We start from the raw sequence: 20,055 nt of genomic DNA, 5'->3' as shown, positions 1-20,055 counted from the left end.
ACCTAACTTGCGGTGCCATAACCAACTAGCATTATTATCTTTAGTTTCATTAACAACTAAACATTGGTTATGTTTTGCAAGATCTTCTAGGTCTACCACATATACATTTCCACGTCTAATCCCTTTAAAAACTAAACTATTATCATTAGGATTTGTTATAATACATAGTGATGGTTTAAACATAACATCATATCCTTTATCACATAATTGACTAATGCTTAACAAGTTATGCTTAAGACCATCGACATATCTAACATTATCTATGAAAGTAGAAGGGGTGATTTGAACTTTACCAATACCAATGATGTGACCTTGGTTGTTGTCCCCAAACGTCACAACACCTCCCTTCTTAGCTTCAAGGGTGAAAAATTGGTCTTTATCACCCGTCATGTGCCTTGAGCAGCCACTATCCAAATACCAGCAGTTCTTGTTGACCTTGGCTGCAAGACACTCCTACACAAGCAGATTATGTCATCTTAGGTACCCAAGTTTTCTTGGGTCCTTCACGGTTAGTCAAGTTGGTTCCTTTTGGAACCCATACCCTTTTAATTTTTCTTTTAGTTTTCCTTTTCCTATAGTCACATGCATTTGCTTTATGTCCTACTATTCCACAACAAAAGCAAGTTATTTTCTTAACTTTAGTTTCTCCAGCTTTAACAAAAAAATTACTAAGAAGTTTTTGTTTATTTCTTGGTTTATATCCTAAACCCACTTTATTAAATACGGCTCGTTGATTATTAAGTATCATGTTTAACTTTTCAGAACTATATGTGAATTTTTCAACTAAGGGTTTGTATTTGTTTAGTTCTTTAGTTAATGTTTGATTTTTGGCTTTTAGATCATTTAGTTCTTTTGTTAGATCCTTGTTTAAGACTTGTTTATGGTTTTTGAAATCTGAAAGTTCCTTAGTTAGTTTTTCATTATCTTTCGTTAAGGTGTTAGTCTTCTTAATTAAGAGTTGGTTGCTTGTCTTAAGTTCTAGATTTTCTTTGGTAAGATTATCTTTATCCTTAAATAATGAATCATGCTTATGAATATAAGTTTGGTTAGTTACTTTTAGTTCTCTGTTTTTAACATTTATATTCTTATACTCAATCATTAATTCATTGAACGCATCATAAAGTTCATCAAATGTAAAATCAAAATGCGTATCGGAAATTACCTCGTTTTCGTTGGCCATGAAGCAGAAATTGGCCTTCTCTTCTTGTTCTTCATCCGATGATGAAGATGATGCGTCGGAGTCCGATAGGGTGGTGACAAGGGCTTTCTTCTTCTTCTTGTACTTGCTACCCTTCTTTAGTAAGGGACACTCAGCTCGGATGTGTCCCGGCTTCTTGCACTCATAGCACCCGATCCCCTCACTTTCTCTTTCCTTACCTTTGTCCTTGCGGTAGGAATTTGAGGTGCCTCTCCTTTGATGATAGGACTTCTTGTGGTTGATGAATTTCTTGAACTTTCGCACAAGAAGTGCCTCACCACCATCTTCCTCATCTTCTTCTTCCTCACTGCTGCTACTACAAGATAAATCTTTGTTAGATGAAGTAGATTTTAAAGCTATTACCTTTTTCTTATGGGAGGACTCTTCCTCGTTGTGTTGTTTCATGGTGAGCTCGTGCGTCATAAGGGATCCAAGGAGCTCCTCAAGTGGTAACTTGTTCAAGTCCTTGGCTTCTTGAATTGCCGTCACTTTAGCTTCCCACGACCTTGATAGACACCGAAGGATTTTCCTGACAAGTTCACTGTTAGTATAGTTCTTGCCAAGGCTTTTTAGGCCATTGACAATATCAGTAAACCTAGTGAACATGCATGTGATTGTTTCATTTGAATCCATTTTAAATAGTTCATATTTATGAACCAAGATGTTTATTTTGGATTCCTTGACTTGATTCGTGCCCTCATGGGTCACTTCAAGTCTGTCCCAAATTTCCTTTGCTGAATTACAAGTTGAAATCCTATTGAATTCATTACGGTCTAAGGCACAATAGAAGACATTCATTGCTTTAGAGTTTAATTGTGCCTTCCTCATGTCATGTTCATCCCAGTCCATTTCTAGTTTAGGTACCTTAACACCATCTACGTAAATGGATGGGATGTATGGCCCATTTACTACAATGGACCACATCTCATAGTCTTGGGCTTGGATGAATATTCTCATCCTAGCCTTCCAGTATGAGTAGTCAGATCCATTGAAGAAAGGGAGTCTTTGGGTGGACTGACCCTCAATGTGAGAAGATCCAAATGGGGTTGTCATTTTGATCTTTTAACTCTTGAGTGGAAGAGTTTTTGGCTCTGATACCACTTGTTGCCCAGATAGACAACCCAAGAGGAGGGGGTGAATTGGGTTTTTAAAATAATTTGGCTATTAAAACTTTGTGGATGATTAATTAAAAACCATAGCAAGTTATTTAATTAAAGCCTAGTGCTGTGAGTAATGTGTGGGGAAGAAGATGAGAGACAATGCACTACAAACACAAAGTTTTATAGTGGTTCGGAGCTAACCCTTGCTCCTACGTCCACTCCCCAAGTCTCACTTGGGAATTTCACTATAACCCCCTTGGATTACAGCCGGTTGTTTTGCAAGCTCACAACCAAACTTGTTGTTTTACGAGCTCACAACGAACTCGGTCGGTTTTCCCAGGCTCACCGACTAGAACCAACCCCGATTGTTTTTCCGGGCTCACAATCAAACCCTTACACACGTTGGTTTTAACTTGGCTCACCAACCAACCTTAAACCCCTTGATTCAATCCCCCAATTGAATCAAGTAAATACAAGAGATAGAAGAAAACAGAAAATAGCTTCTCAAAAAGCAGATTTAAAACAATATAATCGTAAAGGAGTTAGAAGCCCTCAAACGCTTTTAAGCTGGTGAAGAGGTATGGCTTCTGGAACTCCAGTCTCCTCTTGAAAGAGTGGTCGACTTGAATGCAGGAGGAGGAAGCTTTGATTGTTGGGAAGAAGTTGTTGGAGCAGTAAATGCAGATCTCCCCTTTTTCGTTTAAGAGCACTTGGAGAGCTTGAAAACTTGAATGCTTGGAGTGGAATATCTGTTCTCTACCTTGCTACAGTCCGCTGTGGCTATTTAAGCCAACCCCCACGGAAACTAGCCGTTACTCTGCTTTTTCTGGCCGTTCTGCACACTCTGCGCAGCCTGACAATATGACCGTTGGTGGGTTGGAGTCGACTCGCGCGATCAGGAGTCGACTCATGCTTTTCCGGAGTCGACTCGGCAACTGTTCCAAATTTGAATTAAAGTTGCCGTCTTGACTGGGAGTCGACTCGTCTTGACCTGGAGTCGACTCGCCAACTTCTGGAGTTGACCTGGCAATTTTTGGAGTCGGCTCATCCACTGAAGTCCGTGGATCCAAATTTGAATTTTGTCCACTCGAGTCGACTCGACTGTCCTGGGAGTCGACTCGAATCTCAGAGCCCGAACTCTCGATTCTCTGTCTTTTGGCTCATCCAGTCTTGGAGTCGACTCGAACTTCCTTGGAGTCGACTCGGCTCTCAGTTTCCGAAAGTTGGTCTTCTGCCTTTTGACGTGAAGCTTGTCTTGGAGTCGACTCGAGCTGTCTGGGAGTCGACTCGAATCTCAGAGGCAGTAACATGGTCTTCTGTCTGTCGATGGTCGCACAGTCTCGGAGTCGACTCGCGTATTGCGGGAGTCGACTCGAATCTCAGAGTCCATAAAATGCTCTCTGACTTTTTCTTTGTGTACCGCTGAGAGTCGACTCTCACCTTCTTTGGAGTCGACCTGCCAACCATCGGAGTCGACTCGCGTTCCACTGGAGTCGACTCGAATCTCAGACTCGAAAACTGCTCTCTGACTTTTCTGCCTGTGACTGCTTGGAGTCGACTCTTACTTCCTGGAGTCGACTCGGTGAACATTGGAGTCGACTCGCGCACTTCAGGAGTCGACTCGTTGACAGGTTCTGAGATGAAGCTTTCTGTTCTTCTTTCTGTTCTCAGTCGGAGTCGACTCGTACTAATCTGGAGTCGACTCGAGCTCGTGCCAGTGAACTTGATACGCTTGGAGTCGACTCGTGATACTCGGGAGTCGACTCGAGTCTCAGACATTGGTTCATGCAGACTTCTTAACTTATCCAAAATACTATGAACCAAGTCTAGAGACACTTGGACAGGATTTTCACTGAAACACTCAATTGAATTCATTAGTAATCACAAGATATACTCAAATGCTTTGAGCTCATCAAAATCAAACGGGGTTTTAATCAATCACTCCACACGAGCCTCTGCGGCGCGCAGCTCGGATCTCGCCAACGAGTGCGCGCCCTTCTCCTCGTCGAGCTCGGCGGTTAGAGCTCGAATCTTCTCATCGGATGCTCCGATCTTCTCTTGGAGCACCCGTTGTTCGGCCTCGGAGGCCTGGTACTTTTCTTCGGAGGCCAGGTACTTGGCCTCGGCGGCCATGTACCTCCTCTGGGCCTCCTCGAAACTGCGCTCACGCCTCCGGGCCTCCCCCCAGTATTCGTGGACCAGGTGCATCAACATCTCCGTCTCGTGCACGTGCTGTAAAAGAGAGACGTGAGGCGCCAAAAAAAAAAAAACAACAAAACGGTGAACAATCCTTGTAGGGGGGAGATTTTACTTACCCGGACGATGTTGCAGCGAGTGGCGTCCATGAAGGCGTTGTAGCTCATGGACTGCATCGTGGCCCGGTCAGCCGGGAGCAGCGCGAGCCGAATTACTTCGCGCGCCACCTGCGGGTTTTCAAGGGCTGAATCACCCTCGAACACGGACCAGGAGGGTGCATAGGGCACCCGTTCCTCCGAGCCTGGCAGGCTCGGGAGGCCAGCATCGGCTGGCCTAGATGGAGCCGACCCCGAGGCTCCTCGACTGCTCCCCGGCTGGGAGCTAAGGGGCAGGGGTCGGACGAGCGGCCGATCTGACTGCCGCACGACCATGGCGGGGCGTGCAAGCACGGGACCCGCGGGACTCCTCCCCTGGTCAGCAACTGAAGCGTCCTGCCGACCAGAGATCTGCGTTAGAGGCGTCGGGCATAAGGGCGCCATCGGGGCTCTGGATCCCGAACTCTCGAGCCCCGCGCCCTCTCTCCGATTAGCCTCGGGGCGCGCCTCGGGGCGCGCAGGCTGAGAAGGCCCCGCCTCGGGGTGCGCGGGGCGGGAAGGACCCGCCTCGGCCACTACTGCCGCCGAGGGAGTCGAGGCAGCCGAGGTCTTTTGCTTCTTCCTCGGCTCCGTGGGCTCCCCCGAGAGCTCGGCTGCCCTCTTTTGGTAGCGGGCGTAAAGGACTTCGCTCTTTGTTACCATTTTCGCGATGTCTGCAAAGACGAACAAAATTAGAACATTAGAACAATTAAGGAAATAAAAATTGTTGTAGCTATCCTTACCCTGAGGACGTGCCGAGCTCAGGCCCACGTTCACCAGCGCGTCCTCGCTGATGAGGCCGTTCAGCGAGATTCCGTCCCCGAGGCTGCGGACGGCATCAAAGATCCCCTCCTCACGTGTAGTAAGCCGGGGGAGCTTGTTGATGGACTTAAGCTGGGGTGGCCTCCACCTGGGGTCAAACCCCCAGGACCGTTCAGAGCCCAGGAAGAAGAACTTCTCCTTCCAGCCATGAATGGACGAGGGCGCACCATGGAAGAGTGGTGGACCCGCCCGGAGGGCAATGTAGAGCCACTCTCCGTCTCCCGGACTCGACTTAAAAATGAAAAGTCGCCGGAAGACGTTAACAGAGGTAGGAATCCCCTGTAATAAACACAGTGACAGGAAACCCATCACTGTCCTCCAAGCATTCGGAGTGAGTTGCGCCGGAACCAACTGGCATACCGCCAGCAACTCATTCACGAAACTGTGGAGAGGGAATCGGAGGCCGGCCCAGAGTGACTCTGAGTGCACTCCGATCCGGCCTACCGGAGGATCGGTTACCCGATCCCTCCGCCTGGCGGGTTCCAAACGAAACCCGCGAAGAGGGAAGAACCACTCTTCGGCCATCTCCACCTCCAAAACGCTCATGGTGGATACAACCTCACTAGGAATAGAACCCATTGTAGAAGAAGAAAGGGATTAAAAAAGGGGAAAAAAGGACAACCTGAGGAAGATGCCGGAAAAAAGGGCTTCGGTCTCAGGAAGGCGAAGAACAGAAAGCTAGAAGCAGAAAGCAATAGAAAGAGGACGGAAGGCTGGGGGAAGGTTTAAATAGACCTCCCCAACGGCCTGGATCAGCGAGAGATGCTGTATCCTGTTGAGATGACGACACGCGTCGATCTGAAAGACAGAACGGCACCCATAATTAAGACCAGCGCTTCGAACGCCGAAGCGCCCCATTGGATCGTGCGGAAAGGCGTCCGCAATCGAAAATAGTGCAGCTCCATCATGAGCCCACGACGCCAGGACGCTTCGCGAAAAGTGTTCCAATAATGAGGCCTTTTCGGGAAACAAGAGACGTCGCCTATTAAAGGCACCTCGAAGCTTCCGATAATTCAAAGCGCGCGATAAACTATTAATCTTTTGGGAACTGAAATGACCCATTAAAAGCTACTTCCCGCGCTCCAGCTGGTAGCCAACTGGAACTCGGAAGTCGGAGGGTAGTGTTGGGGGAAAAACCCCAAGTTATACTGTTGTGGAGGCGCTCGGCCGAAGGGTACTGGCCGGGAAGGCGCTCGGCCAAAGGGCGCCGACCCGAAGGTTGCTCGGCTAGAAAGTGCCGAGCAGAAGGAGCGCCGACCGAAGAGAGCGCCAAGGAAAGGCACCCGACTAAAACGCCCAAGTACGGCTGCTCGGCTAGAAAGAGCCGACCAGAGGATGCCGACCAGAGATAGCGCCAAAGGGAGGCGCTCGGTTAGGAAGCGCTTGCTCAAAAGACGCCGACCAGGGATACTTACAAGGCAACCCCGCCACAGGGCGCCCCATTGGGCGACCAGCTCGGCTCGGCACCTCTGCCGAGCCGATGCCTTAACCAAGCACTCAATCCTCCAAGGGATTTGACAACTCAACTACAACTTGCCGCCTGCCACATCTTTGAGCCATCAAAGCATGAGATCTCCGCAGGCGTTCGGCACGACTCGTCATTAATGCACGAGACCTCTTCAAGTCTCCGATGCACTCAGACATTTAATGAACACGGCTCAAGACGATCTCCGGATCGCTGAACCATTAGAGCGTATGGCCCTTCCTGACCGCCGGTTCATTCAGCAATTAATGCACTTACCATCCGCGAACCCCAGGCCCACTACGGCCGGCGGTTCAACGACTCCAACAGGTCCGATCGACCGTGACAGCTCCCTGACTCCGGTCTGATCCGGCCTTATTCTCCACTACGCCATTAATGGGCCAAATTATGCCCAATTATTACAAAAGGGACAAACTCCCCTGTCACCTCCCAGGTAACGCAAAACCCCACTATAAAAGGGGAGCCTGGGGGGAAAGATGGGAAGGAAGGAAACACTTGAAGTAAATAGCACAGACACCATTGATGACTTCAAAGCTTTCATCTCTGCTTCATCTTAACTAAAATATTCTGTGCATACACTCTCTTTCCTCCCACTCCCTCCACATATTTGCCCCCTCTGACTTAAGCATCGGAGGGCCGGCGCCGGGGAGCCCGGCCACCGGTTTTCCTTGCAGGTCCAGCGCCCCGACAGTGGAGGACGCAGCCGGCCGGTGCACCGCCGTCCGCCCCCTGTAGCAGCGGAGCTCCTCCTTCTCCGGTTTCGCGGCAGCCCCCGGGTCCAATTTCCAGCAACATTACCCATTTTGCCCCTTCCAACAGTCATAAAACGGCTAATTTGAGGAGTATTTTGGGAGAAAAAATTTTATTCTCATTTATTTTAAGGGGCACGAGCCGTGCCTGGCCCGGCCCAGGCCCTTGTGGGCCGTGCCAGGCCCGGTTCAGGCCCTTATGGGCCGTTCCGGGCTGGCCCGCGGGTCGTGCCGTGCTTGGCCCATGAATCGTACCAGCCCAGGCCTTTATGGACCGTGCCGGGCTTGGCCCGCGGACCAGAAATCCTTAATCCAGTCCGGCCCCTTTTTATGAGCTATGCCTAGCACGATCTGTTACTGTAGTAAGCGGGCCCGCTTCGTGCCGAGCTGTGCCGGGCAATTGGCGGCCCGGCCCAATGCCCACCTCTAACCTTCTATTTGATACTTGTCATTACTTTCTGCAACTAATCAAGTAATAAATTGCTTTTGCACATGTGGATTAATTGTATTGAAATGCATGCGCATATATATTTTTTTGGTACCATTGAATAACCTAAATCCATGTAATCTCTCAACCATAGCCATGCATGTTTCAAGAAGAATCTCATGGCATGATGATGAATCAGGTGTTTACCCTTGTTATGGTTTTGGTATATTAATAAGTTTCTTTCCTTTGTTATTTAAAATTTGGATTCCATTTTTACTCATTATTATTTTGTTATTTATGCTAAGAGTTAAAGTATATATTAAACTTCCAACTTGGTCGTTCACATAAATCTACGGAGTAGCCAATTACAAAATTGCATCTCCATAAAAAAAAATTTAACCCTCTTATATAACTCATTATGTATGAATTTAGAGGTGGCAATGCTTTGTCTGATTTAACCATGTTCGTTCGATCGTAAATTGAAATAAATTATCTATTAATAAAATAATCAATTTAAATCTAAAATTTTAATTTATTTAATAAATAATTTAAAATTATTTCCCCACTTGCAGCGAGGTGGGACCCAAATCGGCGTCTTCTCCTCCTCGCCCCTTTATATTCTCCTTTCCCTACTTATCCAAGCGAGCTTATCCAAAGGAAACAAGAAAGCTATATAGGCGAAAAGGGCGTCACTTCCGTACTTCTATAAGCCTTCTCCTCTCCCCGATGGCGGATTCCTATCATCATCATCGTCTCCATCTCCCTCTCTGTCCGCAATTCCAAACCAAAGCTTGGATGGAATAAATATAATTCCCAGAGGAATAATTAGAATATGACGCCGCGAACACTCCTCTTCTCCCAATCCAATGCGTCCCCCAAATCCAATTCCAGCCCCCCTGTGTAGAAAAGCCTTAGGGCTTGATCGTCTCTCGAAGGAAACCGGGGGTTTAGGATTTAACCGCGCCGATCCGAGAAGCTCTACGAGTGATGGCGTCGCCATCGAGTTCGCCGTCTTCGTCCGGGTTTTCTGCGATCTGCCTCCTCCATTCCGCGGTGGCGGTGACCTGCGGCGCGCTGATGATGTTCTACCTGAACGAGATCGCGGTCTTCGGGCACGGGAGCGAGACGGCGCAAAAGCTCCAGGGATCGACCCCCCATGATCAGCTCCTGATCCAGACATCGGACTCCTTCGCCGGGCTTCTCCTCATGGCGATCGGGTTCCTCCTCTTCATGGTAGCCTTCGTGGAGGATCGGGACTTCCAGGCCTTCTTCGCGAAAGGCTGCGTCCTCCTCCATGCTTCCATGGCCCTCTGGCGCGTCTACTTTGAGCGCCGCGTCGATGACCTCGCCCGCGACTGGCCTCGCCAGCTTGTGGGTGATATCGTGCTCAGCCTCTCCTGGGTCCTCTTCCTCGTCTACTCCTGGCGGGAGAAGTACGACTGAATGAAATGTTTCGGGCTACGGAGGTACCCTCTTGATCCCTTTTGATTCGGAGGGGAAGCTCATGAGGGCTACTGGGTTGTAGCTAACCTGTGGTGATGATTGCTCTCTTTTGTCCATCTTTTTTTTCGGGGGTTAATTTGCTTTGGCTTGTTATCTTTCATGAGTCTAGATGAATGTGGTTGATCTTTCATTTTATCTAGTCGTCTCACATTCTTGTAAAATGTCTTCTCTTGCTAAAAATAATAATGAATAATTATATGAGCTTCTGCTGTTTGTACAACCTTCGATCTTATTAAAAGTGTTGTTAGTAGGCAAACATCTTATTTCCTGTTGGTTTATCTTGTGGCTGACTTCTGGAATTTTTGTAATTTTCTGGTTTCATTCTTCTTGTTTGAGCATTATTTGATGCATTTTAGGCAGTTGATGTTTTATGTCACTCATAAGCTGCATGGTATGATTGCGAGCAAATTAAATTGCTATGACTTACTATGATGTGACTATAAACCACCTCTCATGTTCATAGTTGCGTAGTCAGTATCGGTAGTTATACACCTCTCTGGATTGGCAAGTCTTGACTTTGAAGCGAAGTACATGAATATTTTTAATAATGCAAGATGCTATCTATCACATGTTCAAACATTGAAGCTTAATGTTTATTATAAAATATGCTGTTGGAGGTGTATATAATTTTAAAATGCCACACAGTTGCCTCAGAACCTTGTATTATCGGCACCATTTATTAATCTGAGATATTCTATTATGATTTTGATAAGCACTGCAAAATAGCCTAGCCTAAGACGGCCTGATCATATTATAATGGATGCCACTAAATAGGAAATTTGGGATGGCTTGGAAAGAAAGTATGAATTTTTTGAACATACCCTAATTTTTTACAGCTTCTACGCAGACAACTAAGGAACCAACGATAGCTGGCTAATAAACAAAATGTCAGAAACTTCCCAAAATAAGAATATTTAAGTTAATGATGCATGATTCTTTCCCCTGGGTTTATTTGTTTTGTTATTTGCATTATTGTGCTGGTCTTGCTCTTTGATTTCAGCAGTCCTTGAAAACATGGTGAAATACATGACCTTTGCTATCTTTTTTTTTTTTGTGATTATTGACTTTTTTTTTTTGTATTCTAGCCATGAACAATTGGTGCTATTTATGCCTCATGAACCAGCATGGTTGGTTTTTTTATGTAAAATCATGGTACAAGAATACTATTGATACTCACTGGATAATCCTAAAGGACATTCCTCGATAAAGTTGTTTCAATCCTCTTTGTTCAAAAAAACGCACAAATTTCATTATTTAATAATGTTCATCATTGTGACAGCTCCTTTACACAAACCGAAAACCATTGTGAGAGCAAGCCTAAATGTGAGATCAAGTCTTCAAGATGATTGCTTCTCAGTAGTAAGCACCAATCTATTTGTTCCCTGCCCCTTTGCTTCAATGATGTTTGCCTCCCAAAGATCTTTTAAGTGCAAGAAGAATTTGGTACTAACCTTAAGATGACCTGAAAAATATATTAAGGTCTCATGTTCTGGTGAGAGCTCCCAATAGATCTCATGTTAGCCTACCATATAAGAGAGATTTGTATCTTGGCTTGGAGAGAACACTAAGTCAAACTTAAAAATGTTCTCGCAACCAATTTATCATAGAACTAACTCTGTCCAACGCCTGAAGCAAATTTAATTTTATTTCGTCAACATCCTTGTCACTGGCAACATTTTGTACCTTGATCCTTGAAGAACCTTTTCTTTATACCAATTATTCTGTGTCGATGCCTTTGAGATCGAACCATCTGCCTCTACCAATTATATCCAACTTCATTAGCAACCCATTTATAACATTTAAAAGAACCAGAGGCACGACCATAATAAGAAATTATTGGGCCCTAGAAAAGACCTTTTTCATGCCACAGACAGATGTAGGAAGAATACTGATTAAGGATCCATCGTGTTTTCGTACGTGAATTCTCTGCTTGGCTGATTTATTTAAATTCAAATGAACTGTGTAGAATTGATACCTAAATCCTGATATATTTATTTTGGCAATGAGCCTTAAAGGGATTGAAGGTTTATCTGTGTATTCGATCCTGAGGCATGACATTGAAAATGGGAGAAGAGTTTTACAGCTTATGCATATCACCAGGTAATTGTTGGTGTTTATGTTTGTCATCAATGCTATCTTTATGCTTGCACATGGAGGGATGGTTATATGGGACTCTGTGAACTGCTTCTGTTCTCCTCCAAAATTAGGATGCATAGATGGACAGAGTAATCCTAATCAAAGGATATATGGCCCAGCACATGAAAACAAAGTTTGAATGTAAATTCTTTATAGCTGGGTATATAATACTCTGCAATTTTTTTATATAAATAAACCCATAAATAGTTATATATGATGATTGCCTTCAATCAAGGCCAGCAATATCGGTTGGCTACATTACTTACGTTAGGGGAAAGGATTCATAAAATGACCCACAATGGGGATGAGAGTGGTCTTGTTTTTTGGTTCACTTTAAATCAGAATGTATAAGCTCCAGCCCTCTTAGAACTATGTTTGTACATATTCTTTCTCCATTCCTTCCAAAATTTCCTAGACAAACAACAAAACTAAAAAGAAAAACCAGATCCATTTTTTGTCAATGAGTTCATTTATGTAATTTTGTGAGAGCCATGATTGTTTTTCAGATGATTCTTATTCTCTGGAGAAAGGCATAACCAAGTTTTAAGTGCTGCATGCAGGTGACATGCCTTCTTGGCATTGCTACAGAATATGATTTGCTGTGCAATGCTTGGGATGCAGTGGCACACATTAGCATTTATCGGCATGCATGCGTTGGCACAGAATGGTACCACATACCGGTCGCGATCCCGCACAGAACATGTTGGTCTGTGCCAACGGCATGGCCGACACTTTAATCCTTGGTTAAAACTTTCTTTGACATAGTATCTCTGATCATTGCTTTATCAGAAATTAAATCACTTTGTCCAGAGTGAGACATCCAGAAAACAGGGGCGGCCCGATACATTTGGGGGCCTAAGGCGAATCCAATGAATGAGGCCTTTTTTTTTAATAATAAATTTTTTTAATAAATATAAAATATTTAAAAAATAATATGAAAATAGATAGCTATCAAGTACACTATTTCAACAAAGATACATGAATCTAACAAAAGTAGACAAAAAGTTTTTTCAGTTTAATATAATTTTTGAATGGAAACACAGAAATGTAATTGCCGGGCCATAAAACTGATTAAATAATTGAGATAATGCTGGGCAATACTGTTTACCATGTCAAGCAAGAGCAGGATAAGAAAAGGTCATCCCGTGGCACTTCATGGTCAAGGTAAAAAAAAGAATTTGTCCAGAAAGAAGCCTCTCTATAAGAGAAAGTAGGGGCATTATGGGAAATTCACTCCATCTAATTAATAAAAGTCCCGTCCCACCATCTCCCCTTCAAGTGAGTACCCAAGCAGCAACTGCAACATCACAGCACAGCAGCCATTCAACCCCCTCCCTCCTTTTCTCTCTCTACCACCCAAGAGGGGAGAAGAAACCCAGAGGAGAAAATTAAAAGAATCTCCACCCTCCAAGAACTCAAGAAGTCCATCTCCAATCCCTCTATCTTTCTTCCCGATGGCCCAGCTGGATCAGGAGTAATGTGAGGGAAGGAAAACCAAGACTAAAACCAAAAAAAAGAAGGGATGAAAGATAAGAGTGGCTTCAGGCGTGTATCAAGCCAACCAAATCCCTCCTCCTCCTCTCTCTCTCTCCACCCAAAACAAAACTACTGTCCCCAACTTCCCAAATTGCCTCTCTGCAGGCCAGGAAACTCTCCACCTCCCTTCCGTCAAGGGGGAAGACTCGTAGCCTTCCATCAAGGGGGAAGCTCCTGTTCCTGTTTTCACATGGGGCCTTTGCTTCCTTTTGGTCACGCCTCCCGGAGGCCCTCCATTGGCCTGAGGCCTTAGGCGACCGCCTCGGTCGCCTAACGCTCGGGCCGGCACTGCCAGAAAAGTTTTAATTGTGATTCATGTCATATTATTCTAACTCTTACTGAACATCTAGAGTTTCACCTTGATCTACAAATTATATACTCTTGGTATATGACTTTGAACATAAATAAGATTACCTTTATGATTCCTTTGCTACATGCCTTCATATCTCTCTCTGCATGTTACCAATATGTATTTTAATGCTATTCTTCTACAAAGGTTCTTAGCTTCATTCTTTTGCATCCCTGAATCCTTTCACTCCAAGTCAATTGATTCTTTTTTGATTTTCTGTTCATTCTCTTTTTGCCCTCTTTGTCCATCCAGATTTTGGGCAATCCTTCTTTGGTAATATATAACTTCATCTTCTTTAAAAAATTTATAACCTCATCCACATCTTCGCCTTTTTATGAACATCCTGTTATTTGAGTACTTTTGTTGATCTAAACAATCCTTCAGGTCTTTTGTTTTTTGTGTTTCTGTGCACTTAACTCATCAAATTTAACAGGCTAGTCTTGTTGCATCTAAGCGATGATCTTGTTATCTCAATGCAGTTATAACTTAAGCTACATGTTACTCTTTATAATCCACTGTGCATTGCAGCTGATCACCATGAATTTCTAGTGGTTGATTCCTTCATGTCTCCTATCCTCCTTCCAAATGTTCTTCCCATCTATTGCACAAATTAACCATAGTCAGAATCCTCGTTCCCTTCCACAATGAAATTCCATGGTAGGTAAGTCCATTTAATCAGGCATCCTGTAACTTGATGGAGTGCCGTAGAGGTTATCCAGTTGATTGTGGCTTCACACAGAAAAGGGTTACCAACAAGTTGAGCCTGTGGTATCCTCTCTGGAAATTCACTGTTGTTCCGGGTTAGTTATGCTCAAGTACAGTTAGGCTTTCACTCTTTGACAATGACAAACACTGATCAGGTAGCAATCACAATTGCTGCTATTCAGGACTAGACTCCTTGTTTGATACTCTTTTACCTCCACGTGTTTTGTGTTGTCCTTTCCCCCTGCATGGGCATTTGCATCCTATTCCTAGCCATGAGCTCAAACTTGCCGTTTGTGCTGGTTATGAGTTTATCTGTCATTTTGTCCTTGATGTCATATTCAATGAGATTTATCGTGATTATACTCTCCTCATGCATTGCTTTTCATTCAGCATTGCTATAGCTTGTTATGTATTAATGCTGTGGTTGTCTTTGGTAATGAAGTTTCCATTTTTGCCCACAAAAATATCTTTAAGGTGAATCTAAGCAAAGTACTTTGGCCAGTTGCTATTTTAGGTCAGGAGTTTATTTTCTCTTTGGATGTATTTCTTGCAAAGAACTCCTCTATCTTTGTCTACTTGCATTGAACTGAGCAAGCACCACATACGGCTGATGCTGTTAGCTACTGAGAGGCCTTGTCTGCTTGGACTGTTGGGTGGAAATTGCTTATTCTTTTCTGTGCTTTTAATTGATTGTGGTTTTCTTGCATGTTCTTAGTGCCTTCGGCAGGCCATTATATGCTCCTTTCTCTTCTAGAAATAATTGAACCTCTGTCCTTATACTGGTTGACATCTTGTTAATTTAGTATTATATATTAAAAATTGTCTCTTGCTCCAATGTCGAGGCTTGAGTGTTAGCCAATTCTCAAACTCATGCCATATTTTTTGGACGTTGATGCTTTATGGTAGACTTAGGCTTTGGCGTTAAAATTTTCATTTCGCTCTAACTTAATGACCTAAAAGCTGTGGACATTGTAAATGATCTAGCTTTTAACAAACAGACAATGCACATTGTAATTGTCATTATGTTTGCCACTTCTATCCATGTGCTCCATTTCCTATAATAAATCTTCTAAAGTTGTTCGCATAACCTGCATCACTGCATTCTTAGTACTCCAATCTCTGAATCTATGATTCACCACATGAGGCATGTTTCAGCTATTTTATGAGGATTGTGAATGGTTATCATTTTAATTCAGATACTTTATATATCATTGTTGTATGTTAAGGCTATGGCCTATTGCAATCGTATGTATTATGCTGTTGCCGTTGATCATGAATTCATTGAATTCCCACGACCTCCCAGCATATGCTTCTCCACTGTGAAAATACCTATACAGCACAATGATGCCACATGACCAAGGAATAGAAATGTAGATAATTCATGCTTGATTGAGCAAAAACATAAAGTGATCTCACAATACTGTGAGATTCATTTCTTACTTCCCAAAGGAGCATGAGCAGAAAAGGAAAAAAGAATCCTGAATTCCATCAAAGCAAGCTAATGTTTGCTGTATGCTTATAGTTTTTTTGTTTATAGATTTTTTAGCATTCTGAATGTGGGATGAATATTCAGGTCTAATAACTCTCTGTCTTAGTGGAAAGCCCCCAGTCTGCTAATATGGAATTGACAGAGTCAGACCTGTCATAGAAGGAGAATGAGATCTCATGCCCTGTGCTAAACAACAATGAAGTGGAATGATTTATTGAATTCACTTAATGCTTATATATTTATCAGCCATTATTACTCTTATCAGTCCTATTCATGGTTAGGAGCTGATGGAATCTTAGATTATGAAATATTTTTTATACGTAGATTCATCCCCACATGTGGACAGAGGAGAAACAAAAGTAGGCAGTTCTTGATTGCCATACGGCTATCATGTCTATCCAACTTGGATATAAGGTGGGAAATACCCAGTCAACTAAGGGTGTAAACATGAAATTAGCCTCCACTGTGTTTGAAATAAATGACCAGTAATATTTATTTGGAAATTTGAAGCCAAATGATTGGCCACAACTAGGTATCAATTTGATGTCTGGTAGCCAGTGTAGGTCATCCATTGTGGTTTGTGCTGATTTGTTATACTTGTTGATCATTACAATCAGTGTTACAGTGATGAGCAGTTTAGATGACAGGGGTGGTTGGCAATAGTTGTTGAGCCTTTGATTAGAAAAGATGGAAGGTAATTGAATATAGTCAAGGTGGAACCATGCAATTAAGCTTGGATGCATGGCAATAACTTATTGAGTCTTGCATATGTGAGAACATGAGATGAATCATCATGTTATTTACCTAATTGGAGTCCACTTAAGCTTCTTAACCATGCAACGTATGGATGGTCAAAATAATCAGAGCTTCTCTTTCTTTTCTAATCAATTGAGCCTCTCCAAGGTTGTAGTCATTCTCCGAACCCAAAGAACCACCCTCTTGCTCCCCTAAATGTCCCATACCAGAAAGCGATTCTACCTCCATTGAATTCAGAATATTGTAGGGCATCAAGAGTTGAAAATGCTGAAAGAAATCAACTCTTATGGACAGAAAATGGGGTATGCAGCCTTAGGCCCTGTTTGGGGGAGCTGTTGGCAGTAGAGCTGTTGGAAGTAGAGCTGTCTGAAGTAGAGCTGTTATAAAAAGCTGTTTGCTGTTTGGTAACTACATTCGTAAAGTGCTGTGGTACTTTATTTTGTGTTTGGTAAACAAACTGAGAAAGTACTTTTGTATGACAAAATTACCATAAAGGACATTGCATAGTATTATACAACAGAACATAATAAAATATAACATAAATTAATACATAAATATACGATATAGTATAATATTATTGTAATATAAAATAATATTATGTTAATATGGCATAATAGTAATATAATTATTAAAGTAAATTAATATTTGGTAATATAACATAATATTAAATTATTTAACATAACATATTAATGTATTATGATATAATGTAATATATATTATATTTATAGTATAATAAAATAATAAAAGTATAAAATATTATAATTATTAGTATAAATTAATTTCTCATAATATAACATAATATTAAATTATTTAAAATAACATATTAATGTATTATAATGTAATGTAATATAATACAATATTTATAGTATAATACAATAATAAAGGTATAAAAAATATTATAATTATTAGTATAAATTAATTTTTCATAATATAACATAATATTAAATTATTTAACATAACATATTAATGTATTATGATATAATATAATATGATATTATATTTATAGTATAATACAAAAATAAAGGTGTAAAATATTATAATTATTAGTATAAATTAATTTTTCATAATATAACATAATATTAAATTATTTAACATAACATATTAATGTATTATGATATAATATAATATGATATTATATTTATAGTATAATACAAAAATAAAGGTATAAAATATTAAAATTATTAGTATAAAATAATTTCCCATAATAATTTTCATAATTTCCCATAAAATAATTTTCCGTGGTCCAAGGGCTCTTCTTTGTGGTCCACGCTCGAGGAGGACCTCAGCGTCGGCCGCAAGGTTGATGATAAAAAAAAAAACAATAGATTGATTTTGGAAGGTATGAAAATTTTTTTTCTTCTAAAATGTGGTTCAAGAGATGCATCCAAAAATTGAAAAGAAAAATACCTTTTCTTACGGAAGGGAGTCTGACGGCTAGGGTTCTTGGCTCCAGCAGATTTTTAGGTTTATAAAGGGACAAACTATGTAATTATGTTATTTTAGTATGGGCATTTTTGTCAAAAATACAGCTTTCCGAAAAAGCTGAAACAGCTTCCTCCCAAAAGCTCCAAATTGGAGCTTCCTCCCAAAAGCTGTTTTCAGCTTTCCGCAAAAATTGAAACAGCTTTTCGAAAAATTTACCAAACACAGTTTTTCATCTAAAAGTACTTTTGGAGGGCCAGAAAGTGCTTTCTGGCCCTCCAAAAGCTCCCCCAAACAGGGCCTAATATGGAAGTTGGTGACTTCCATAGTATTAATGAAATGGCCCAACAGCCCATGGAAGTAGAATTAATTATTTCTTGCAGGAAAAAAATTGCACAAAATTGCGCCTGTAAATGACATACTTTCACAAAGAAAAAGATAATTCCGCTGTACAACTTATTTCTCCATTGTTGTATCTTCTATAATGTAATGGTAGGTTGAAGGCCCCAAATTTATGGTTGACAAACCCCAATTACGTTCCAAGCATTGTGGATTTGCTTTGAGATTAATCTTTTATGTAAGGTTTGTAATTAAGCGTTCTCTTTCTCTCTCCAGTTTCTGTAAGTTTTATGCATTTAACTTTGCTACATGATCTGTTTAAAACTATCCCGTGTTATCTGTTGAAAGCTTTCTCATTTCTGTCCAACAAATTTGTGTTGCTGTATACTCTTCATGATGCCTTTGGCATAAGGGGAAGATTGTGTTGAATTTATTGCATTGAGTTCAGAGTTCAAACAGAAATAAGCGTGCAGCTCGAAAAGAAGTGGTGAATTGGATTTTTTGAAAACTTTGACTAAATGCAGCAGAATAAAAAACTTAATAGATGAATATTAATTTCAGCAAGAGAGTAATAAGTAGATATGCAGGCAACACAAGCAATACAAACACATAAGATTTATGGTAGTTCGGTGCTAATCCTGCATCTACGTCCACTTCCTAAGATTTTCTTCTTGAGAATTTTACTATAATTTTTTTTGGATTACAGTCTGATTATATTGCACGGGATCGTAATCAACCCAGTTGATTTTCTCAAAAAAATTAACCAAAACTTACACCGATTGTTTTACCTTGGCTCACAATCAATCTAGTTAATTTTTTCAAGGCAATCGATCGCAATCTAACCCAGGTATAACCAAACTTTACAAGTCAGTTGATTTTCACGGTGTTAGCTACACAAAAAATCCCACATAAGATTCTATAATCTCATGTACTAAACAAGGATAGAAAAATACATATACAATAACCTTTACAAAGGTTAGATTGATGTCGTTGAAGCTCAAGTCTGATTACTTCGAAAGTTGGGATCTTGGTGAGTAAAATTCAGCTCGTTCCGGTTAAATTCTTCACAACAACTCAATGGATATAACCCTTTTGTATGAATAGTTTATCAGTATGGGTGTGGATATTCTTATTTGGACATCTTGTTTGGGCTACTGGATTTATGTTCTTAATTTCCTGGCATGGATATTGGCAGGAATTGGCTACCAGTGAATTTGCTTTTAAGCTTAAGAGAATGCCTTCACTTTCTTGCTTGCTCTTGATCTTGTGATGGAACTCAATAATTGGCAATTAAAGCTCTCTCTTGTTGGATGTTTAGAAGCTCACTTTGAAGTGGGAGGAGGCTTTAAGTGTTCACTTCTCAGATTGATCCTCAAGTTGAAGCTTAAGAAGTGGTGTTCACTTATATTTCTTTTTCTTTACCTCATCTACTCAATCTCCTTAATCCATTATCTTTTACCTCGTTAATAGCCATTGGAGAGGAAAAACTATCCATTGGAAGTTGTTTTGAATGTCCTCTGCTTGCAGAAAAACTAGTCGTTAAAGCTATCATCGGCTCCTGAAGTCCTGGGTCGGCTCTTGAAATTTTGGGGTGGGCTTCTGAGATCCTAGGGCCTTAGAGTTGGCTCTTGAGATGTCTAAAAATGGTTGTCTTATATTTTTGATCTATGACTTTTTGAGGTCGACTTCTCTACTACAAAAGCTTCTGAAA

The 20,055-nt window shown here is 41.7% G+C and overlaps 1 protein-coding gene across 1 annotated transcript; it reads left to right on the top strand.

Annotated features, from left to right (window-relative positions):
• The first annotated feature begins 8,745 nt into the window (after positions 1 to 8,745).
• On the top strand, positions 8,746 to 9,880 carry LOC103712000 (uncharacterized). Its single transcript, XM_008798364.5, has one exon. The coding sequence runs from the start codon at positions 9,097 to 9,099 to the stop codon at positions 9,550 to 9,552; it is 456 nt and encodes a 151-aa protein (XP_008796586.1). The 5' UTR covers positions 8,746 to 9,096; the 3' UTR covers positions 9,553 to 9,880.
• Positions 9,881 to 20,055: the final 10,175 nt, after the last annotated feature.

Source organism: Phoenix dactylifera, chromosome 13 (assembly GCF_051530095.1).
Source record: "Phoenix dactylifera cultivar Ajwa chromosome 13, Ajwa_hap1_PhDact_Kaust_v1.1, whole genome shotgun sequence".
NCBI lineage: Eukaryota > Viridiplantae > Streptophyta > Magnoliopsida > Arecales > Arecaceae > Phoenix > Phoenix dactylifera.
The sequence above is the reverse complement of the archived record's forward strand: the minus strand, read 5'-3'. Positions and strand labels throughout refer to the sequence as shown.

What these genes read in the sequence shown, in the direction of transcription:
- LOC103712000 (XM_008798364.5), top strand. Translation starts at nt 9,097, where the DNA reads ATGGCGTCGCCATCGAGTTCGCCGTCTTCGTCCGGGTTTTCTGCGATC.